At 36.8% G+C, this 25,891-nt stretch overlaps 1 protein-coding gene across 7 annotated transcripts in view; it reads right to left on the minus strand.

Moving 5' to 3' along the window:
* The window catches only part of SLC41A2 (solute carrier family 41 member 2), a 147,433-nt gene that overhangs the window by 87,099 nt on the left and 34,443 nt on the right, over positions 1-25,891 (minus strand). For 6 of the 7 annotated variants that reach the window (XM_017895330.1, XM_017895325.1, XM_017895327.1 and 3 more), the window contains exons 3-4: positions 14,620-14,727; positions 817-888 (exon numbers count right to left, since the gene is read on the minus strand). In XM_017895330.1, coding sequence (XP_017750819.1) covers positions 817-888; positions 14,620-14,727 — 180 coding nt within the window. Of the gene's footprint in view, positions 1-816; positions 889-1,483; positions 1,526-14,619; positions 14,728-25,891 lie in introns of those variants that run through there. The other variant, XM_017895331.1, reaches the window with a different exon arrangement.

Genomic DNA, 25,891 nt, shown 5'->3' on the forward strand with positions numbered 1-25,891 from the left:
TTATAAATTGTTTAATGTTAAAGCTGAGGTCAGATCGCAGATTTTCCTATTTCCACGTCTGTGATCTCACAAGCACTTATACACATATTCAAAAAGTGTGCTTTGTTTCTTTGTCCTTGAATTACATGAAATTCTGTTCGTGCAACCAGGTTCACAACATTATGTCCTAGCTGAGCTAGTATCAAAATTAGTGTGCATTCCCTAAGCTCACATTAGCTAGAGAATTACTAGGGGTAGCCGCAGTCTTCAGTCTTAGGGGTAAGAGAAGGTGAAGGAAGAAGAAAAAGAGATATTCACCTAAGGTTAGAAAGAGTTGTAGATTATACACAATCTACACTTCACAGTTCAGTGTATATGTAATTGGTAAACTACTGTATTGTGTATATTAATACTAGTAACATTAACAAATTAAGGAAAACAAACAAATATCTGACCATAATACATAGAAAAGAACTGTTTATCTTTAAATAGCAAAGTAAAAAAAAATAGCACTTAATGAAGTGTTAAATATGTACTAAACAGATATATTAATGCAAATTCTGGCTCTATCACACACTTATGATAGACAATATTTTGTATATTTTTTCCATATTTTGTATATATTTTCATATTTAAAACTAGTTTCTAAACAAAGAATAGCTTTCAGAGGTCATGGGTATCCATTTACTCCATCACTTTTTCAAGGTACTAAATTACTGTTTTGGTGTATCTGAAAACAAAGGGTAGACTCACAGTACTAAAATTTACAACAATCTTATAGATAACACTCAAAATTTGTACACCCAAGATCTGTAAACAAATATGTGTACCACTTACCTGCTTTAAAGCCAGGTTGCCAATTATTAGGTTCCACTTTTCAATGGGCGAATCCATCTTTCCAATATTTACCTGTTAAAATGGATATTTTCATGTATCACTGAAGAAAATCTACATGCTCTGTGCTGTGTTCAAACAGCACATGAAATCTTAAAGCCCCAAATAATTATTCAGTAAATCCAATGAGCTCACATTGTGCTTTGAAATTAATTCTGAATTCACTACCAGCCTTTCAGCTAATGCTAGGTTTGCCTAACATGTTTAGAGAAAAAATTTTTTTTTTACTTACCTGTCTTACAAGAACTAGTGGACCCATTAGTATTACCCACTTACTGTTGTTAACTTACAACTAGCATCATCATGCATCATCTTAGTATGCCAAATTTTGTGTATTGAGGTCCATTGGAAATAATTACATAATTTTGATCCACTAGCAGTTAATTCCAAATTATAAAACTAATGTAACTTGAAGAATTATTGACCCAAAAAACAAGATATAAACAAATCATTCACATGTATACAATTTATATTTGAGTCATGACTAAAACTGTTAGCAATAAAATTCATTAATTTACAAATAAATTTTGATCATGTACCTCAACTATTAAATTTTACACATCTTTCTGCTAAATGGAAGAACACTCTCCAAAATAATATTATCACTTACATACTCAATTGCTCTGTGAGCTAATTCATATTTCTCAACCACTTAGGATTCAAAAAGTATATTTCCAAATCTGCCAAGTTTTTCTAATGTAGTTGTTTGGAAAGCAATGAACGATCATTTAGTAAAAACACTACACTGAGTTGCATTTCAATTACTCATGATGAGCTTGGTCATGAAAGACTTTCAAATGATCTATAGAAAAATGGATAAAGAGGAAGGTAAGTAAGGGTTGTATTCATGGGTAGTTTTAACCAGGTACAGACTACAGTTTAGGTCACTGGCTTTAGACAAGCAGGTTAAGAGTTATATAAACATTTCCTCTATCAATCTGGAAAACAGATTCTATTCTGTAATCTCACTGTGGACTTTAGTCTCAAAGCACCCAGCAAATGCAAATATTGAGATTTCTCAGTATTTCAGAATAATTATTAATGCAGTCTTTATTTACATATTTCTTTACTAAGACTGGGAATCTAAATCATTGGTGAAATTCATGTTTGTAGTTCTAACAACCTGGGGCTTTGCTCAAGAGAGTAATAAGGTACAAGCAATGTTTACAGAGTGAACCTACCTCAGGTTTAGAGTTCAAGAAATAGGAATGAGTGAAATTAGTCTTATTTTTAAATAACTCTTATCTATATAATAACTCTTATCTATAGGAAGCAATCTAAAATGATTCCATGAAAAAGTATAAGACATCAAGACTCCAGGGTTGCTTAATAACCAATGGAGACATACACATATTCAGGTCTAGGAAAAGATCAAGAAAGATAGGAGTTAGAGAATGAATGAGTGCTATGAATTGGGTTTGCAACTGTGCCACATTAATTTGGCACTATCACCACCAGTCCCTTCTAAGGCTTGTAACTACATTCCCCAAAATCCCCTCCCCTATAGCTTCAGGTAACAGTCTACCAGTGAGAAGAACTTGCCTAAGACTTGGAAGTCACCAGTGAAGCAGAGGCTATTATTTTTGGAAGGTGATCAGACACACAGGTGTCCAGACTTCCTTGCTGTAATGCATGCATGGCTTTCTTTCCTGCTTCAGGGCTTCAGGCAGTTTCTCTGAGTTTCCTACCACAGATCTTCATTTCTCCAACTTCTCCTACAATCATGTAACCCCTAATTTCTCTATTAAATTCCCTATTGATTCAATACATACCATGGCTCTGTTTTCCTGACCAAACCCAAAGTGACCCTTTTCTTTTCTTTTTCTTTTCTTTTCTTTTTTTGAGACAGAGTCTTACCCTGTCACCCAGGCTGGAATGCAGTGGCATGATCTCAGCTCACTGCAACCTCCACTTCCCAGGTTCAAGTGATTCTCCTGCCTCCGACTCCCAAGTAGCTGTGATTACAGGTGCCCACCGCCATGCCCAGCTAATTCGTGTATTTTAGTAGAGACAGAGTTTCACCACATTGGCCAGGCTGGTCTTGAAATCCCAGCCTCAAGTGATTTGCCTGTCTTGGCCTCCCAAAGTGCTGGGATTACAGGAGTGAGCCACCACACCCAGCATCATTTTTTCAATTAATCAGTTTGCTTTTTTTCATGATCTCTAGAGTGGCATTAATCAATTAATTTATTTTATAAATGAAGATCACACTCTCTGAGTCCCTTCCTAATCTAGAAGTCTCTGAATCTTTACTCTTCTTAGTCTAAGATAAAACAATAAATAACAAATTAAAACAATGTATGGCATAAAATAAAAAATAAAATGTAGAATATATTTATAAATAATAACTTTTTTTATAAAGCAAAGATTTTCCAGAGTAAGATTTTTTTAAAAAGTAAACTAAAGAGAAATGTTGCCCCAAATTTACCTTGTTAGGGAAAATATGTATAGTATAGGCTTGCATTGGCATGTGGATAGAGGTATGGCAGGACACAGAAAATTGATTTTGTTGCCTCCATCTTGTAAAAACTACACCAATAGTTGTGCTGACCCATCCTACTGTCCAGTGGTTTAGTGTTAGTATAAGCCATCTAAGTTTTTTCTAAAGTGGAGAGGGAGAAGTATGAGTGTTCTGTGTAAAGGCCTTTGCTAGACCTACTTTTTTAGATTAGCTGACCTGATGGTGCCCAGCTAGACAAACCAAGAGCTTAGATGGTGATAAAATATAATAGGGCATGATCTAGTGAAGACTTCTGTATAACCCAGTTTTATTTAAATTATGTATATCTTAAAGTATTAGAAAAATAGACTAATATTTTTGCAGAGACATCAACTAATTTTTTGGGAAAGAGTAGAGCTGAGGTGGCCAGAGCCTGAAGATGTGTTATGTGTGGCCAGCACAGTGGTTTCAAAATTTTTGAATCTGAATGCCTTTAGGTAGAAACTGTCATCTCTAGTTTTTATAACCCCCAAATCCTTCTTCTGCATAAACAGACGTTACTTAGATCTGACACTGAGACATATTAGTTATGAGCAAGACTTAGGATTTATTGGAGCTACATATAAAAGGGGTCTTGGATGACCTTGAAATTATAGATTTATAAATATAGCCACTACAATTAATACTAGAAAAAATATGTTTAATGAATAAATACTTGAGACAAAGGTACTGAAAGTCTTCATTGATGTATTATCTTAAAAAACATGTATTAACTATATGTGCAAAAAAACAGATTTTTTTTAAAAAAACAGAAAGTTACCATTGTTACTTCCAAGTGTTCGGTGTATGGATAATTTCTATTTTTTACTTTGTCCTTTAGTGAATTTTTCAAATTTTTACCACTGAATATATAGTGCCAGTATAATCATTTTATTTAAAAACAGATATTTGCAAAAGAAATATCTAATAAAGGGCTGCTATCCAAATGACACAAAGAACTCTTAAAACTCAACAATAATAAACAATCCAATTTAAAAAATGGGTCAAAGATGTTAACAGACACCTCACCAAAGAAGATATACAAATGGCAAATAAGCATTTGAAAAGATGCTCATATCATATGTCATCAGAGAAATGCAAATTAAGACAAGATAGCACTATACACCTATTAAAGTAGCCAAAAGCCAGAACACTGACAATACCAAATGCTGGTGATGATGTAGAGTAACAGGAACTCTCATTCATTGCTGGCATAAAGGCCTTTGCTAGGTCTACGGATATTAGATTAGTTGACCTGATGGTGGGAAAGCAAAATGGCACTCTTCACTCCAGACCTTCCATTTAATTCTTTTTTTATACTTACTAGTCCTCTTTTAAGGCTCCCTATCTGATCACTCATTGAAACATATTTGTCTATTATTTGAACATATTTTCCTTTAGTTTGAACATATTCATACTAGTGGCTTTAAAGACTATTAATCTAATATCTGGGCCCAATCGGAATCATTTTTCATTAACTGAATATTAATCATACTTTTCTTGAATATCAATCACACTTTTTGGTTTCTTTCCACATCTAGTGATTTTGGGTTAAAAACCAGACAGTGTAGATAATATCGTTGTAGTGACTCTGGATCCTGTTATGCTCTTGTGATGATAATTGAGCTTTCATTCTAATAGGCAGTGAACTTGCCCAGACTCACACTACAGGCTTTTGTCTCTCCCATAGAGTGAAGCAGCTCATCTCTCTGCTTGGTTCTTTCAGCTACCAACAAATGCCTTTTAGTATAGCCCTTTGAAAGTCTCTTCTGTACCTGTGCACTTTAAGCAAACTACACCACCAAAGATTTGGGCACAATTTATGCTCAGATTTCAGGGCTCACTCTCCATGCAATTCTCTTGCTTCTGAGATTCCTTTATAAGTTTCCATATGCTCTGTCAGCTCCCAACACTGTCGTCTGATAATCCAAGCCACTAAAACTTCAACTTTCTGCCACTATAGCTATCCATAGGTCACAGAAGACTGTCACCAAACACAGAAATCTTAACCAGTACATTTGTTTTTCAAGTGTAGGCTCGTCTCACATTTCTGCCTACTTTATTGTTGTTGTTGTTGTTGTTACCAGACTCATTGAGGTTATTCCTATGCATACGCACTTTAGTACTTGGCCAAATATTTCATCAGATCTTACACTCAGATTTTGGGTCTCCCCTTTTCTGCAATTCTAGAATTTCCTTCCTTAATTCCCAGCCACTCTGCCAGCTCTGAACTCTGCTTTGAGCTAATAAGACTATCAGTTTTCTGCCATATGATATCCAAAGATAGGGGAATTCCCTCAGGCAAAAACATCACTAACTTTGCAATTCTTACTCATTGTAGTATAGTCTTTTAAAGGTAAATGCTACTTTCTACCAGATTCAGATCACTTTCCATTGCCTTCAAATAGTTTTCTAGATTTTATAATTGTTAATCTCTGGAGACTTCACCCAACCATTTCATTCTGCCATTAATTAGAATTAGAAACACTGTTATATATTTTTGTATGCTTGAAATATTTTATAATAAAACATTGTACAGAAAAAAACACACACAAATATCTGTCTGAATATACAGAGATGATATATATGCTCCTTTTCTTGATTATGATGGTAGTTTTTACAGGTATATATTATATATCTAAACTCAGCAAACTGTAGACTTTAAAATTGCAGTTTATTATATATCAATAAAGCTGCAAAAAAAAAAAAAAAAAGGTGGGGAGGAAACCCTAATTGATTAAAAACCTAGTGGACTGTCACAGTTTTCGATTACACATAAGTAGTTCTACTACACAAAGCTATGGCTAGGAATTGATATTTATAACTTAAGAAAGATACTTTAAAGTGAGGAACTGGCCGGGCGCGGTGGCTCAAGCCTGTAATCCCAGCACTTTGGGAGGCCAAGACGGGCGGATCACGAGGTCAGGAGATCGAGACCATCCTGGCTAACACGGTGAAACCCCGTCTCTACTAAAATACAAAACCTAGCCGGGCGAGGTGGCGGCGCCTATAATCCCAGCTACTCGGGAGGCTGAGGCAGGAGAATGGCGTGAACCCGGGAGGCGGAGCTTGCAATGAGCTGAGATCTGGCCACTGCACTCCAGCCTGGGTGACAGAGCGAGACTCCGTCTCAAAAAAAAAAAAAAAAAAAAAAAAAAGTGAGGAACTAACAGGAATATGCAATTCCATTTGTATCTAGTAATCAAGTTGTACAAGAACATGCAGAATTATGTCAAATTTAGGAAATAATACTGCGATTGTAACTATAACTAAATAGTGCCATAGTTATTAATATCATTATCTGGGTTTTAATTTGCCTTTATTTTAGAACTTTTAGAATATGAATTGCAAATCTAACTTAAAATTATTAGGGGAAGAGATTTTGCCAGCTTCTTCATATCCCTCATATCCCTCCACTGGAATGTAAGCTCAACAAAGGCAGAAATATTTTCTGTTTTGTTTATTACTGATCTCCTGGCATACACAGCAGTGCTTGGCACATAGTAAGGGCTCAGAAAATGTTTTTGCAATTAATGAATGAGAAAGGTAGAGTGTTACTAAATAATTTAGATAATCAAGTGTTCTCTGAGAAGAGGTTTGAGGCAATAGAAATCAGTTTTGCCTAGAGTAGAAAAGTACTAATCAAATCATGCTAGGTGATTTACTCCTGGGAAATAGTTTCACAAACTTTTTTTAAAAAAAATACTGGGGCCAGGCGTGGTGGCTCACGCCTGTAATCCCAGCACTTTGGGAAGCCAAGGCGGGTGGATCACGAGGTCAGGAGTTCGAGACCATCCTGGCTAACATTGTGAAACCCCATCTCTACTAAAAATACAAAAAGTTAGCCGGGTGTGGTGGTGGTCGCCTGTAGTCCCAGCTACTCAGGAGGTTGAGGCAGGAGAATGGTATGAACCTGGGAGGCAGAGCTTGCAGTGAGCTGAGATCGTGCCACTGCACTCCAGCCTGGGTGACAGAGCAAGACTGCGTCTCAAAAAAAAAAAAAAAAAATACTGTCTTTAGGGCAGTGAACACCATTTTTGACTCCTTTATACCTAACATTCAAAAGCTGAAAATTTTAGACCTCAAACAACAGAAAAACTCAACAATTTATAGAATCATTGTACTTGGTTCTATTTTCTAAAAATTATATACTAGCTATTATTATATCTGTATACCACTATAATTTCTATATAGCATTGAAAAGATTAAACCCAGGAAAAAATTATTCCAAAGTTATCATCAATGACCTTTAGACAAATAAGAAACAAGTTTGACTCAAAAGTAAGATGGCAAGATAAGCTGATTTGGATAGCAAATCAATTTTTTAAATTCCCTTGTAAATAAGAAACGCTCTTTTATTTATTTATTTAATTTATTTATTTATTTATTTATTTATTTATTTTGAGACCAGGGTCTCACTCTGTTGCCCAGGCTGGAGTGCTGTGGCCCCATCTCAGTTCACTGCAACCTCCTCCTCCTGGGCTCAAGCAATCCTCCTGCCTCAGCCTCCTAAGTCGCTAAGACCGCAGGTGTGTGTCACCAAGCCCAGCTAATTTTTTTATTTTTTGTAGAGATGAGATTTCACCACATTGCCCAGGCTGGAAAACTATTTTATTGAAATATCTTTTTATCTGTGAATGTTTAGTCTTTAGATTTATAGAATAACAAGCTTTAAAAACAACTGACCTTCCACAGATTGAATGAGTAGACTGTATTTTATGATATCTTATGTTTTAAGTTCTTTATGTTTATACTTACCAAAGGCCTTCCTTATAATCTTATAAGCTCATTTATCCTGATTCTCCTTCAGATAATCAAAAAAATGAGAAAGGACCCTTGAATGGAGCAAAAGATTAAAGTAACCATTGATTGGCCTTCTATAGCTATAATTATTTTTCTCCTAATTTTACAAGTGAAAACAAATACTACATAAAAAATGTAAAATGTTCAAAAGCATTTTTTTGGCACGTAAATGAAAAAAACAGCTTTCAAATAGTGACTCCTTTAAGTTAAAAAAAATAAAAAAACTATACTCATTCACCCTTCTCCCTGGAACCACTGAGTACAGTTAGAAACCTGCTTCGGTAGTCCCAATTATAGACAACAGGCAAATAAATTAAGGTGGTGACAGGTGGGGCATAAGGAAAAAGAAAGAGGACTTTCATACGCAGAATTCATAGACTGGACAGTAACTGGATAGAGAGTGAAGAGGGACAAGATGATTGATAATGTTAATAAACTGATAAGAAATACAGAAAAAAGAGTATAACTGGAAATAAGAGAAACTAATGAGTTTCGTTTAGAATGTATTGAGTGGTATCCAACAGGCAACTGAAAATTCAGCTCTCAAAGTCAGGAAAGAGTCTGGAGATATGGATCTGAGAACAGCAATGTGCAAGCAGTGCTGGACTCCACGAAATTACTGAGGAAGAACATGTAGAACAAGGTACTAAAATTTCAAGAAAACCTCAAATGTAGAGGATGAGCAAAGAAAAACAAAAGACATAGACTGACAAGCAGTGGTGAAAGAGCTGGGAGAATGAGAAGACAGTGGGGTCTCTCTCAAAGCCAAGGGCTATAAAGTTTTCAACTAGAGAATAATCGGTGAAGAGTTCAAAGAAGATGAGGCTTTGGGGATTTTGCAATCAAGAAGTCATTAACTTAGAGTTTCTTAACAGCCTATAGAGTATCAGAACTGAAATACACCCAACACTTCTCTAGCATTCTGTCAGAACTGTAGTTCTCTACCCAGCAAACTTGAGATCTAGTTCTCTAAGCAATCAAAACACCATAAACTAGAAGAATACACCATGTTATCATAACTTGGCACCACAAGTTGCTACTTTCCCATCTACTAATTTGTTTGCTTTTACCCCTCTCAGATCCAGAAAGAATTTTTAGTGATGGGTCCTAGTGTTTAATTTCAGTTAATCCATCTATCAATTCTGTTGATTCTCTCTGAAAATTAATTCTGGACTCCAAGTACCTCTCACTACATTCACTGTTACCATCTTGAATATCATCTCTAACCTATTATTGCAACAGACTCCCAACCAGTCTCCCCGCTTCAGTCCTTGGCCCACTAAACCCATATCTCAACGCAGTAGTCAAATTAATCTGTTAAAAAATATCTATCAGATCACATTAACTCCTCTGTTTAAAACCTTCCATTGGTTTCTTATCTCACAAAGTAGGCAAATCCATATATAATCTGGTCTCTGGCTCATCCCCTAAAATTGTGCCCCCTGGCTCTCTTGGTCCCAGCCCTATTGGCCTCCATGCTCTTTATTTAACACAGTGGTTTTCAAACCTCAACGTGTATCAGAATCATCTGGAGAGTGTGTTAAAATTTAGATTGCTGAGCCACACCTCTGGAGTTTCTGATTTAGTAGTTTTGGAGTGGGGCTGAGAATTTGTATTTCTAACAAGTTGCGGATGCTGCTGACCAGAAGAGCACACTGAGAACTACTGATCTAACATACCAACAACAGTCCTGCCTCTGGCCCTTTGCATTGCCTGGGACATTCCTATCCCAAATGGCCTCAACGCTTCTTATTTACGTTTTCTTACTTCCTTATAACATTTTCTTATTTCCTTGACTGAACTATCTTCTAATCAGTAGCACAGCTCTCAATCTATGGAATCTAGCAACTCTACCCCTACCTCTCCAAAGAAAGGCTGTTAGATCACCCTGCAGCAGAGTAGGGACCACAGATGGCAAGTTTCTCCCCTGTGCTGAGCTTCTAATCAGCTCTGGAGACTCCTTCTCTTAAATATGGACAGATACATATAACCAGACATTTGAGAATAATACCTAATGTAAAATATAGACACCACAACAAATTAACTAAGGTTAAAAAAAGATTAAATTCACCTTCATTCAGGTTTAATGGTAGTAGGTGATCACATTAAACAGCAAATATCATTTGCAACATATTGTTTTTTAACCAGATTCCCTATAGCATGGCCTATTTCAAAACAGACTGGTGTTTTAAATCTATTATTTGGATTTAAACAAATTCTGGATAATGCTCAAGAACAATGCTTTCGAAATATTTTCTTTGAGGTAAGCTAGCCAAAACTTCACTTTTCCTGCCAAAGTTATCAAGTTGCTTAAATTATTGTATGCTTAACTATATTTATCAGAGCAAAGTTCATTTTCCAACAAATGAAACTAAAGCCACCTTTTAACTCCCATTCAAATAACTTTCTTCTTCAAATTTTCCCGCCTTTGTTTCTCAAGGCCTCTTCATTCTCTATCTCCTGCCAAAAAGCCTCTTGGATTGAGTTCTATCTACGCAGGGTAATCCACCAGTTCTTATAACATAATAGAAGTAGGAAAAGATGAAACACATGCATATAATTTCACTAATTCTCAAAATCTCAGTAAGACTACATAAAAGTTTCTTTGTTTTTTCTTCTTAAAGATAAAAGCTAGAGATATACTTGACACACATTGCAGCTGGATGCCAAATGGTCAAATGTTGAAATCAACATTCAGCTGACACTAAATGTCACCATTATATAAGGAAATACTGGGATACAGGAACAAATATAAATCTCAGACCGGCTGGGCGCGGTGGCTCAAGCCTGTAATCCCAGCACTTTGGGAGGCCGAGACGGGCGGATCACGAGATCAGGAGATCGAGACCATCCTGGCTAACACAGTGAAACCCCGTCTCTACTAAAAAATACAAAAAACTAGCCGGGCGAGGTGGTGGGCGCCTGTAGTCCCAGCTACTCGGGAGGCTGAGGCAGGAGAATGGCGTGAACCCGGGAGGCGGACCTTGCAGTGAGCTGAGATCCGGCCACTGCACTCCAGCCTGGGCGACAGAGCGAGACTCCGTCTCAAAAAAAAAAAAAATCTCAGACCATATGCTCCAGATACCTGAGACCAAGGTATCTCAAGTTAGTGTTCCTGAAGGCAGACCATGCCACCACTAGGTGCCAACCAACCCCAGGAGCGCCAAGGGATGGGTGTTTGTTGGAGGTGTAGATGGAGCTTAGACATGGGGCCTGGTGTATGTGTGAGGTCTTTCAAAGTGCAGCACATATTGCCAAGGGTGGGAAGGGAATTGGGGCAGGCCTCAGACCAGGGGGTGGCTCAGTGGCTCTCTCTACAACACGACGTTCCAAAACAGAACCCAAGAAGTCCAAAAATTCTAACTCTGATCTTGGACTTCCAGGTCTTCCTAAGAATATATTTGTCAAGGTAGACAGAAAGAGAAAATGTTTAAGTGTATAAGTTTGTTGTATAATTTTAAGCTATGTAGACATATGTTACATAGGTCTCCATTTGTATTGCCACCCTAAGCCCATCTATTAAATGCTTAAAAAACATTTAAAATGCTTTTAACAAAGCATTTAACATGCTTAAAAAGCATGTTAAAAGCCCAACTGTCTAGAATGCTTATAAATATTTGACATTGTTACAATTATTAAATACAATAGTAACCTGGATTGATTTTTTATCAGATTCTCATATGGCTGACTCACTTTTACTATTCAGGTTCCAGCTTACATATACCTCCTCAGAGAAGTCTTTCCCAACCACATTGTATAAAATAGCCTTCAGGAATCATCCGTCATCACATTATCCTGTTTGATTTTCTTCACTTCCCTTACTGATATCCAAATTTATGCAAATTCCATCACAGCAGAGACCTTGCCTGCCTTGTTATTCATGTATAGACTAATGGATTCTTATTTTATTCCATGGGTTATATATAACCTGTAACTCTCATTATCTATTGTATGGCTCCAATTTTCCAAGATTTGGCCTGGCCAGTATGTCACTTGTTATCCTTTTGTCATGTCCCTATTTTTTTTTTTTTTTTTTTTTAGCACTTCTTTACTTTCCGGCACCACAAGATATTCGAGGCTCATTGTATACTTTTCTTCTCTAGCCCAAGGAGCTCCTATTATTTTTCAGTCCTTTTAATATTCAATAATTATAATGACTACATACTATAAACTAAAGTGAATTTATCAAAGTAATTCTACTCTATGAGTTTGGCTCTACCTAAGTGGCTGACTGATACTCCCAGACATCATCTATAGTTTACCAACTAACTACACGGAAAGGTATTATATCTGTAAATAATAATGTTCGGAACAACATTTAAACATTTTAAATATTAAGTACCAAAAATATTATGTATTGGTGCTAAGACCAAGACCTTAGCAGATCATTCTTACAAGGTACATGGGGAAGTTATTAGGTTTTTGTTACTGCTGTTATTTACTGATTTTATAAACTCTGACAGAGTTACTCTGTGCAGGTAAAAGGAATGGAATGTGACTTATTCTGGAATATGACTTATTCCACTATATGTAGAACTGTGTCCTCAGGAAAGTTACTCAACTGTTCTAAGCCTCAATTCCTCCTCTGTGAAGCAGGATAATAGTGTTTATTCCATAGGGTTGGTATAAGATATCCCTGGAAAGCAGTTAGCAAAGGACCTGGCATATAATAAGAGCTCACTAGTACCAGATATTTCATTATTGTCCTCTGCAAATATAGCTATATGACCTTTCATATACTATATAAGGAAGGAACTTACAAAGTTCCATAGGGTACATGAGCCATTTTCCCTTAATTAAGCAAACCAGGCCAGGCACAGTGGCTCACGCCTGTATTGCCAGCACTTTGGGAGGCCGAGGCAGGCGGATCACGTGAGGTCAGGAGTTCGAGACCAGCCCGGCCAACATGGTGAAACCCCATCTCTACCAAAAATACAAAAAATAACTGGGCATGGTGGTGCATGCCTGTAATTCCAGCTACTTGGAAGGCTGAGGCAGGAGAATTCTTGAACCCAGGAGGCAGAGGCTGCAGTGAACTGAGATCACGCCACTGTACTCCAGCCTGGGCAACAACAAGACCCGTCTCCAAAAAAAAGAAACAATGAAGCAAACTAGTAACATTAATAAAACATTATTTGATGCATTTCTTTCCAAGCATCTGCTTTACTCAAGAAACTTTAGGAAACTGACAGTTGCCTGGGTGGAAAAAGGGGGAGAGGGGAAGTGGGACAGAGGGTGGAGAGTCCTCCCATCAACAGCACTGTTTTCAGCTCCCACTTCTTGGTTGCCTTTAGACACTTAAATTTTTTCCTAACTGATAGATGGATCAACTCTATCTTGCTCTATCCTCTTTAAAGGAAAAAAACTTTATATACTAAAGGAATTTCAATTAGTAACATTATCTGGTGACTTAGTTAAGTTTTGGCTAGCATTTCATAGGCAGATGGCTCTCTGAAGTGAACCTTACTGGCTACGGGGTTTTAACCATAACTTGGTTCCATGATGGCAAACCCCAAAATAACGTTATAATAAGATAACAATGTCCTTTTGAGCTTCTAAAAATAACTCAGAACTCTGCTACTGGCAGTATTTTTTTAATTTTTTATGCTTTTTGAATGATAATTTTGCAATATGTAGCTAAAGACTTAAAAGTACAGATTTCTTTTTTCTGCATAGTAATTACAATCCTAGAATTGGCCCTAGAAAAATAAGAACAGAAAAATATTTGTACAAGAATGAATATTCATCACAACTTTGTTTATAACAGAAGACTGTTAGAAGGAGCTTAAACATCCAGTAATGGATGATGAAGTAAACTGTAATAGAGATTACAACAGAAAAGTACATAGTCAATAATGACACGGATCTACATTTACTGATATGGAAAGATGATCATGATGTATTTTTGAATGGAGATCACATTATAAAAGAGAATATACAGAATTCTAGTTCTTTTTTAGAATACACAGTATGTATTTGCATTATGATATACCTAACTATATCTAAGTATACATATGCAGGTATAGAAGAATCTGTATCAAAATATTAGTAGAGGTTACATCTAAGTGGATAATTAGATTTTCTTTTTTATATTTTCACTTTTCTTTAGTTTTATAATAAGCATGTATTACTTCTACAATTACAGAAAGTTTAAATATCAATCAATCAACCATCGAACCACAAAGAATCTCAATATCTGATTTACCCCATGCCTTAACATTGATGATAAATACCAGAATGTCCTGGCACCAAAGGAGGCAAGTAACTACTTCCTGGGATAAAAGAGGGCCTATAATTATCAGATGAGACAATCTTTCAGAATATGATATCAGGCATAATTACTTAGCACAGCCCTGAAGTGCAGAACCATATCAGAGAAAGAAATATTTTCCTGATACAAGTTTCCCTTAACAGAGAGAAACAGTATAGGTAACACACATAATTTGAGGTAGGAAAAAACTTACTGCAGTGGATAATCTGGATGCCAATGTCATTTCCAAGTTTCCTTTGAGACCAAGAAGTGCCGGGACTAAAATGAAAACTTCTGTAACTTTTCTGAACACCTCCCAGTGCTGTAAGAAAAATAAAATAAAATTTTCTGGCACTCTTTAAAAAATACTTTAGAACAAAGACATTTCTAAAAATCTCAGTTTTTTTCCCAACTTGGCATCTACATTTTGAATAACTACACAGTTCATGTAATCAGTGAGCACCTAGCTTAACCCCATTCTCCTGAGCTCTGAAGCTCCAAGTCACTTTAGAAGATGCAGTTAGAGCTGGGAGTCAGCTGATATGTTGCTACAATCCACTCTACATCTACTTGTTACATAAGCCTTATATTCCTTTATCCCTTTATGATGACAATCGTTAGACTGGCTAGTGGTTAAGAGCACAGACTCTGGAACCAGACAATTGATTTGAATCTTGCTTCCAATACTAATTAGAACAAACCCACTGGAAAATTACAGTGCTATTACTATCTAATTTCACAAATGAAGGAATAAAGACTCAGAGAGATTAAATTATTTCCCCAAGATCAAAAGATGGGACCTAGAGTCAACCCCAGGAGTTCTAAGTAATCCCATGTTTTGATCCCCATTTTAAGGTGTGAGGCAGAGAGGTTCATAAAAACAGCTCTACACTGGAAATAAGGTTTATGCTTCTAGCCATGGATCTGTCATAACTTGGCTTTATGATCCTGGATGACTCATGTATCTTTCTGATCTCAATTACTTCATCCGTTAAATGAAAATAATATCCGTCCTGTCTAGCCTTTGGAGAAATACCATGTATAAATGAAAAATAAACTTCTAATCTCCCCAACCAATGGAATAGACCCCCTTCTCAGCCAAGGGCATTCCAAAGCAAACCTGAAAACTAGCTTAGGCCATGATGGAAAGGGGGTGGGTCAGACATGCTTCATTATATCCTCCTCCCTTTAAAACACAGGCACAACTGACCAACATTAACACTAAAACAGAGATCTTAAGACTGACAAAATAGACTCTTTGTAGCAATGAGATACCAAATTCCAAACTGTCTCTAGTATAGCACCACATGACAGCAGACCCTGAATGAAACCAAAGTATTTCACCCCAAAATATATTTATTTGACATATTTTTTAATGGCCCTGCAAAGCTGTCTCTCGTGGAGAAAATCTACACTCTGTAGCAAAACCTTTTCCCTTTTCAGGTCTTTTCCTAATCCAGGAGAGATTAAGAATCTGGCAACTTTTTAAGTCTGATAAGAAACATTTACCATCTATTCTCTCTGAAGCCTGCTACCTGGAGGCTTCATCTGCATAGTAAGAACCTTGGTCTCCACGACCCCTTATCTTAACCCACATATTCCTTTGTACTGATTCTACGTCTTCAAATAATTTAGTTCTTTAAACCAATTGCCAATCAGAAAATCTGTGAATACACCTATGACCTGGAAGCCCCCACTACATTTTGAATTACACAGTTCACGTAATCAGCGAGCACCTAGCTTAACCCCATTCTCCTGAGCTCTGAAACTCTGAATCACTTTAATAGATGCAGTTAGAGTTGGGAGTCAGCTGATATGTTGCTACCACCCACTCTACATCTACTTGTTACACAACCCTCATATTCCCTTATATTGATTCCAGGTCCCACACTCCTGAACCAAACCAATGTATAACTTACATGTATTGATTGATGTCTGCCTGTAACTTCTGTCCCCCTAAAAATGTATAAAATCAAGATACAACCCGACCATATTGGGCACATGTTCTCCGTACCTCCTGAGGCTGTGTCACAGGTCATGATCTGTAACCCTGGCACAATAAACTTCTAAATTGAGACCTGTCTTGGATGCTTTTTGGTTTACATATGATAACAAAAATAACATATATTAAACTAACAGATATTAAAGAGACATATAAAGATACTAAAGATACAAATATCTTAATAATACAAAGTGACATTTTATAGGTGCTATTAAAAGGTGATTGTCCCAGTAAGAGATTTTATGAGCTAGGCATATTAACTTTATGTCAAAAGTATCAAAATACACGTCATGAATACCAGGACAGATGAGAAAAGTAAAACTTATTATCTATCAGATAAATGAAGGAAAATTTCAATTTGTTTCCAAACTTTCCCTAGGCTATTCCAAATAGATGTACAACTGGGGGGCCTAAAGAGACCTCAGAAAATATTTATCAGATCAGTCTTCTGTAAAATCCTGGTTCAAAGAGTTCACAAGAGAAATCCCTCTAACTGGGTTCAAGCCAATTAAGGATGGGCCTAAAAAACCACTGGGGGGGGGGGATTCAATGGCACCCTAGATTATTAGTCTTAAAAACTAACCATCAAACAATTTTGTCCATGTTTACAATGGGCTGATGATTCTGATGTGCAAGTGAAATATGTATCTTTCAAAGACGTTGGTAGCAATGATGATGATGAATAACAGATAATAATAATAATAAATATGAATAATATCTAACATTCACTGATTGTTATGTTCCAGGCACTTTTCTTTAGACTCACTCACTTAATCTTCACAACAAACCTGAGAGATAGGTATGATTTTCATCAGATCCCAGATATAATTCAGAATACCTTTTACCTAGGTCATCATTTTATGACACCTGCTATGATACCATGAAGCATGTATTTGGTCTTCAATCCTGTTTCCTGGCATATATCTAAAATCGTTAGAATCTCCAAAGTGATGTCTTTGTGTATGCTGATTGACCACAGCTGGCAGCCCCAGGCAGCTTCATGATGGGGGCTGGTCACCAGAAAGACCAAGGCATGATTAGAGGACTGGGACTTTCAAACTAACCTCACCCACACAAACACCTTTGGGGAGGATGGAGGGACTGAAGGTTAAGTTGACCACTGATGACCAGTGGTTTAATCAGTCATGCCTACATAACGAAGCTTCATAAAAATCCAAAAGGACTTGGTTTGGAGAGCTTCCACACAGCTGAACATTTGGAAGTTCCTGGATGATGGAGCACACAGGAGGGCATGAAAGCTCCGTGCCTCTGCCCCCATACGTTGCCCTACATATTTCTTCATCTGTATTCTTTGTAATATCCTTAATGATAAACAGGTAAACATAAGTGTTTGCCTGAGTTCTGTGAGCTGCTTCAGCAGACCAATCAAACCCAAAGAGGAGATCATGGGAACCCCAGCTTGAAGCCAGTTGGTCAGAAATTCTGGCGGCCAGGACTTGCATCTGGTATCTCAAGAGGTGGACAGTCTTTTGGACTGAGCCCTCAACCTGTGGGATCTGATGCTACCTCTGGATAGATAATGTCAGAATTGAATTGGAGAACACTAATTCTGCATCAACCAGTGTCTGCTGCATAACTGACTGCTTGCTAGTGTGTGGGGTTAAACCCCCATACATTTGGTCACGGAAGTCTTCTGTGTTGGTTGTTGCACCATGAAAGCATCACAAGCCATCACGATTTAGACCTGCTAGAATGCACGCCTATAGGTTACTCCCTTTGGTTATTCTTTCCACATTCAATTCGAATGAAATACTTATGTGAGAATTACTATGAAATACTTAACTCGTTAGCATTGGTGTGACAACAGTAAGAGTTATGAATTATTGATTTCCCATATTGTGCCAAAAAATTTTCCATTATTTTCTGCATACTAGTGAGAAATAAAAATCCAAATCCCCCCAAAGCAACTGAAAGAACCCTCTCCCAGCCAAGAGGACCCCAGAGTAACCTTGAAAACTGAGTTATCGGCCAGGACAGCACGGGAGATCAACAACCACATCCCATTATACCCCTTCCCTTGTTAACTGCCAAAACGCTTTCTTCCTAAGGGCTAAACAAAAATCAACCTTTTCAAAAGACTCCACTGTTGATCTTGACTGCTTCCACCCTCTTTTGTAGTTTCAACAAAACAACTGACCAGCACTCCTTCCTGATAAGAGACCACCAATCACAGAGTGGTTCTGGCCAGTCTACATGCAACTCATGAAGAGGTATGAAGTTCCACTGTACATGCACACGTTTCTCTTTTTACAAATATTCATGACTCCTCTCATAGAATATTAAACATGTACATTTGGCCACCCCACTCAGCCTAAATTCCTATTTCCTTTTTCCCCTCCTTTGAAGTGTCTGTTTCTGGCTTCTGACTAGAGGCTATGCTTCCCAGCCTGTCAGAATGGCCACCTTGCAGGCTGCAACCCTGTATGAGATATAAAGCTCTCCTTTCCAAATTTATGTACCTCATCATTCAAAAGTTAACACCAGGTCAGGCAGTGGCTCACGCCTGTAATCCCGATACTCTGGAAGGCCAAGGCAGATGGATCACTTGAGGTCAGGAACTCAAGACCAGCCTGGCCAATGTGGTGAAACCCCATCTCTACAAAAATCAGCTGGCATGGTGGCGCGTGCCTGTAATCCCAGCTCCTCGGGAGGCTGAGGCAGGAGGATCGCCTGAACCTGGGAGGCAGAAGTTGCAGTGAGCTGAGATTGCGCCAGTGCACTCCAGTCTGGGTGACAGGGTGAGACTCTGTCACACACACACAAAAAAAGTTGCCACCACCTGATGTGCTTGCAGAAGTTCCCAAACTTTCTCAGTTCATGGCATGCTTCGTATCTGAGAAGTATTTTCATAGCATCCTTAGGACAAAAAGAATACCTAACAATCCTATGTATTAAGTAATTAGGTCCAAACAACTTAATAAATATTTATTTCCTAACACTTTAGTAACCATTTGAGGAACTTATACAGGTAATCTGAAAGAAAAAAATAGTATTTTATGTCATTTTTTATAACCACAATTATTTACTAATGGGATATACGTACATGTTGGGCACTGCACAACTTCTCAAATGTTGGAATTGGAAACTGTCGCCCTCATTTCCTGTTTTATATTGATTTTTGTGTAACTCTTGCTGTTTATCACAGTGCTACTGAAAACACAGTTTTGCAAAGACATATCATCCAAAGAAATGGAGTGTGATCTAATGTTGAAATGTTAAGCCACCTTGAGCTAGTAGTCTGTAGTGCATCCAGGAGACATTGTGTTTCCCTCGAAAACTTAAAATATCCCACAGTAACCCTGGGGTGTCTCGACACACAACTGGGAACTATGAGAAGAGCGGGAAGTAGTATGCACAGGGGTCAACAGCAAGGGCTCTAGAGTGAGATCACCTTCACTGAAATTCTGACTGTACAACGTACTGTGTGATTTGTGCAAAACTATGCTTTACTTTCTGCATCCAAAATATGGACATACTTGTACTACCTCAGAAGATTCTGCTCATGACTGTGCCTGCACATATTAATTAATTGAGTGTTTATTAGCTGTAAGACCAGGATGCATTATCAGTTAATTTTCCTGTCAAGAGGACATAATGCAGAAAATGTCCAGAGAGGGAATGCTGAGGCAGCTAGTGGCAAAAATAATGTTCACTTACTAACAAATTTCACCATGATCCAGTTTGTGCTCTGGGGCTATGAACCTGCCCTAAAGTATGACTTCTTGTCATACCTAACTTTGCACATGCATAAATGCAGAAACTGAGGTATACATCTACAAGTCAAACATAATGTCAGATTACTTACATAAATACTAGACTTAACACCTAAAAATCTGTTTAAATCCACAAGAATAAACAAAATGAAAATTAAAATAATAAGTTGAAGAACACTTCTATAGACTCCTAACTTTAAAATGACAGAGAACATTTTTTAATTGGTAAAAGGTTATGCAGTTAAAAAAAAATACATACCCCAAATCCTTATATATGGAAAAAAATGTTATTGTCATTTAAACTTAGTTTGAAAATAAACCTATTCACTTTTAAACATACGACAAAATGACCAACTTCAATCATAATCATAGAAATACAAATGAAAAGGTGAAAAATTTTCATTGATGAGTTGGTAAAGATCAAAATGTTGGAAAATACACTTTTGCTAAGACTATAAGGAAATAGGCACTCTTTTGCGCTGCTTGTGAAAATGTAAAGGTTTAACTTCTTTGGTGGAATCTGATAATACCTATCAAATGTAAAATGACCATAATTTTGACTCAGAATTCTACTTCTAGGAATTTGACCTATAAACAAACTTGCATATGAGTTCAAAAACACATCCATATAATAACTCTTCTTCATCACTGTTCGTAACAGTCAAAGATTTGAGGCAATTAAAATCCCCTTCAAAAAATAAAAATAAAAATAAAATCCCCTTCATAAGGTAACTTGGCAGATTAATTATGATACATCTTTATTTAAGTGCATTATCTGTCTGAGAAGAATTTGGTAAATCTGTGTGTACCTACATTGAAAGAGCTCTAAGACAAATTAAGAAGGTCAAAGTGAAGAGCTATATTATAGAGTGTTATTTGGTTTTTGTTTTTTGGAAAATACATATATTAATGCAAATACATGCATTTCATATCTGTTGAAGGAGATACCAAAAAAAAAAAAATAAAACCTGTCATTTCTATGGAAAGGCCCAGGGTAAGCGTGCATACCGCAGAGGAGAGACTTTTTTCTCCATCATTTATGCTTTCATACTGCTTAAATATGCTTAACCAGGTACACATATTACTTTTTTTAATTAAACTTTTTATTTTGAAGTAATTTTAGACTCACATGCAATTATAAAAAACTAATACAGAGAGATCCCATGTAACCCTTACCCCGTTTTTCCCCAATGGTATCTTGCAAAACTACAGTATAATATCATAACCAAGATATTGGCCATCCTGGCTAACACAGTGAAACCCCATCTCTACCAAAAAAAAAAAAAAAGAAAAAAAATTAGCTGGGCATGGTGGTAGGCACCTGTAGTCCCAGCTACTAGGGAGGCTGAGGCAGGAGAACAGCGTGAATCTGGGAGGTGGCGCTTGCAATGAGCCAAGATCATACCACTGCACTCCAGTCTGGGCAACAGAGCAAGACTCCATCTCAAAAAACAAAAAATTAGTTGGGTATGGTGTCACATGCCTGTGGTCACAACTACTCAGGAATTGAGGTGGGAGGATCACTTGAGCCCAGGAATTTGAAGCTGGGCTCCAGCCTGGGAGAAAGAAATTCTGTCTCTTAAAAAAACAAGAAGGAAGAAAAGAAACAAAGATTGTCTACAAGCTATAAAAAACTACCTTGAGAGACCAAATCTAATAATTATTCGTATTCAAGAGGGAGTTGAGCAAGAGCAAGGGATAGAAAGCTTATTAAAGGAAATAAAAACTGAAAACTTTCCAAAACTTGAGAAAGCTATAAATATCCAGATACAGTAAGGTCAGAGAACACCAGATTTGACCCAAGTAAGACTACGCCAAGGCATATAATAATAAAATCTCAAAAGTCAGAGAGAGAATCCTAAAAGCAGCAAGAGAAAAAGAAGAAATAACACATAAAGGAGCTCCAGGTCATCTGGCAACAGACTTTTCAGCAGAAACCATACAGGCCAGAAGGAGGTGAAATAACATTTTCAAAATCCTGAAAGGAAAAAAAAAAAAGCTACCATCCAAGAATACGATATCCAGCAAAGCTATCCTTCAAATATGAAGGAGAGAAAGTTTTTCCCAGACAAACAAAAGCTGGGAGCATTCAGCACCACTAGATTTGTCTTATAAGAAATACTAAAGGGAGTTCTTTGACCTGAAAGAAAAAAACACTAATGTGCAAAAAGAAAACATTTGAAGATATAAAATCCACTGGTAAAATTAAGTGTACAGCAAAACCAAGAACACTCTAATACTGTAATTAGGGTGTGCAATCTGCTCATAACTCTAGTATGAAGCCTAAATCACAAATCTATCAAAGACAATAATAGCTACAGCAACCTGTTAAGAAATAGGCAATATAAAAATGTGAAAATCAGAATAACAAAAGGTCAAAATGGAGGGGGCAGAGTTAAAGTGTAGTTTCTTAGTTTTTTTCTTTGTTTCTACTATTTTCTTTGTGATCAAAGATAAGTTGTCATCTCCTTAAAATAACATTATAAGATTTTTTGTTAAGCCTTATGGTAACCACAGTGTAAAATCTATAACTTATTCACTAAAATAAAAGCAGCAAATTAAAATATGCAACTAGAGAAAAAACACAAAGGAATAACAGAGGAAGACAGTAAGAAAGGAAGAGTTACAAAACAGGTAGAAAATAAGCAACAAAATGTCAGTTGTAAGTCCTTACTTATCAATAATAATACTGAATGTAAATTACTCGGTTCTCCAATGAAAAGGCATAGAGTGGCTAAATGGGTAAAGAAATAAGACCCAGGTTTCTGCCTACAAGAAACCCACTTCATCTATAAAGACACACCTAGACTGGAGGTGAAGCAGTAGAAAAATATATTCCATGCAACTAGAAACAAAGAAAAGAGCAAGGAGTAGCTATATTTATACTAGATAGAATAGACTACAAATCAAAGACAGGAAAAGAGAAAGAGACTACTGCATAATGATAAAGGGGTCAATTCAGCAAGAAGACATAACAATTACATACATAATATATATATTATATATATCCACCCAACACCAGAGCTTCTAAGTATATAAAGCAAACATTTATAAATCTAAATTAGAGAGAGAGATAGACTACAATACAATAATAGTAGGGGACTTCAATACTCAACTCTCAATAATGAACAGATCAGTCAGACAGAAAATCAACAAAGAAACACTGGAGTTAAACCACACATTAGACCAAACAGGCCTAACTGACATTTAGAGAACATTTCACCCAACAGCTACAGAAGATACATTTTTTCATCAGCACGCAGAGCATTCTACCAGAATAGATTATATCTTAAGCCACAAAATATTCTCCACAAATTCAATAGACTAGAATCAATAAGATGAACCTCAGAAACTACACAAACACGTAGAAATTAAACCACATGCTTCTGAGTGACCAATGAGTCAATTAAGAAATTAAGAAGGAAATTTAAGATTTAAAATTTTCTTGAAACAAATGAAAATGAAAATACAACATGCCAAAATCTATGGAATACAGCAATAGCAGTATTAAGAGGAAAGTTTATAACAATAAATACTATGTGAAAAAATTGAGGCCAGGCGTGGTGGCTCATGCCTGTAATCCCAGCACTTTGGTAGGCTGAGGCAGGCGGATCACGACGTCAGGAGATTGAGACCATCCTGGCTAACACGGTGAAATCCCCTATCTAACAAAAATACAAAAAATTAGCGGGGTGTGGTGGCGAGCGCCTGTAGTCCCAGCTACTCGGGAGGCCGAGGCAGGAGAAAGGCGTGAACCTGGGAGGCGGAGCTTGCAGCAAGCCAAGATCACGCCCCTGCACACCAGCCTGGGCAACAGAGCAAGACTCCATCTCAAAAGAAAAAAAAAAAAAAAAACAGACTTCAAATAAACAACTTAACAACGCACCCCAAGGACTAGAAAAGCAAGAACAATCCAAACCCCAAATTAGTAGAAGAAAAGAAATAATAAAGATCAGAGCAGAAATAATGAAATTCAGACTAAAAAATACAGATGGGTTAAACGAAAAGTTATTTTTTGAAAAGATAAACAAAATCAACAAACTTTCAGCTACACTATGAAAAAAAGAGAGAAGTCCCAAATAAGTAAAATCAGAAATGAAAAAAGATTCATAACAACTGAGACCACAAAAATACAAAGAATCATCAAAGACTATTATGAACAACTATACACCAACAAATTGGAAAACGTGCAACAAGGATAAATTCTGGACACATATGACTATTGAATCATGAAGAAATACAAAAACCTCAAGAAACCAGTAACCAAACATAAGCCTCATTTCGTACTCTACACAAAAATCCATTCCAGGGAGGGAATGATCTAAACGTAAGAGCAAAACAACAAAGCTTCAACAAAGTAATGATTACCAAAGTAATGAGTATCTTAATTACCACAGGGTATGGAAAGATTTCTTAGACAAGAGACATAAAATACAAACTATATAAAAAGAACTATTTCAAAATTAAGAACTTCTGCCACAGAGGAGAGAAAAGGTGTTAATATATAGCACTAAAAGGCTCATATCCAAAATATAACTCTTACAAATCTATAAGAAAAACAAGTAACAGCTCTCATAAATTTATAAGTAAAACAAATAGAAAAATGGACAAAAAAAGCTTTACAGTAATATCCAAATGGTCAGTATACATCATTAGTCACCACAGAAATCTCCATTAAAACCACAATGAGATACCACTCCACATGTGCCAGAATTTCTAAAAATAAAAAGACTACTGATTCCAAGTAGAAATAAGAATATAGAGTATTGAGATCTCTCATACTCTGCTAATTAGACTGTAAATTCATACAACCAATGTGGAAAATCATATGACATCTACTAAATTTGAGTATCTCCATATCCTAAGACCTGGAAATTCCATCTCTACATACATACCCAAAAGAATTTCATGAATATGTGCATCAAGAGTCTGGAAGCAGCCAGGTGTGGTGGCTCATGCCTGTAATCCCAGCACTTTGGGAGGCTGAGACAGTCGGATCACCTGAGGTTGGGAGTTCGAGACCAGCCTGACCAACATGGAGAAACCCCGTCTCCACTAAAAATACAAAATTAGCCAGGCGTGGTGGCGCATGCCTATAATCCCAGCTACTCAGGAGGCTGAGGCAGGAAAACTGCTTGAACCTGGGAGGTGGAGGTTGCGGTGAGGCAAGACTGCACCATTGCACTCCAGCTTCGCAACAAGAATGAAATTCTGTCTCAAAAAAAAAAAAAAAAAGTCTGGAAGCACCATTGCTCCCAATGTCCATCTGTAGCAGAATAGATACATTGTGGTATAGTATATCCATATAATGGATTACTATCCAGCAATGGAAATAAACTACAGTTTCATGAAATTTATATAATGTTGAGGGAAAAAAAGCCACACATACACACAAAAACATGTTCTATACTTCCATTATATAGTTTATAAAGAGTCAAGTAAAACCAAACTATGTTGTTTAGGGATACACACTTATAAAGACAAGCAAGGAGGTGCTTACCAGAAAATCAGATTAGTTATTACCTTTGGTGATGGGGACACAAAGTGCAGCAATTGGAAGAAGGCACAAGGAGGACTAAAGAAGCAGTACTGGCAAAATTATATTTCTTGAGCTGGTTGATAGTTATACAGTTGTTTATATTATGAAAATTCACTGAGATCTGTTTTGTATTTTGTATACTCTAGATGTATTACATTTCAATTAAAAAGTTTAAAAGAACACATTCAAATAAAATATTTAAAAATATTTA

The sequence above is a fragment of the Rhinopithecus bieti genome, unplaced genomic scaffold (assembly GCF_001698545.2).
Source record: "Rhinopithecus bieti isolate Rb0 unplaced genomic scaffold, ASM169854v2 scaffold_24306, whole genome shotgun sequence".
NCBI lineage: Eukaryota > Metazoa > Chordata > Mammalia > Primates > Cercopithecidae > Rhinopithecus > Rhinopithecus bieti.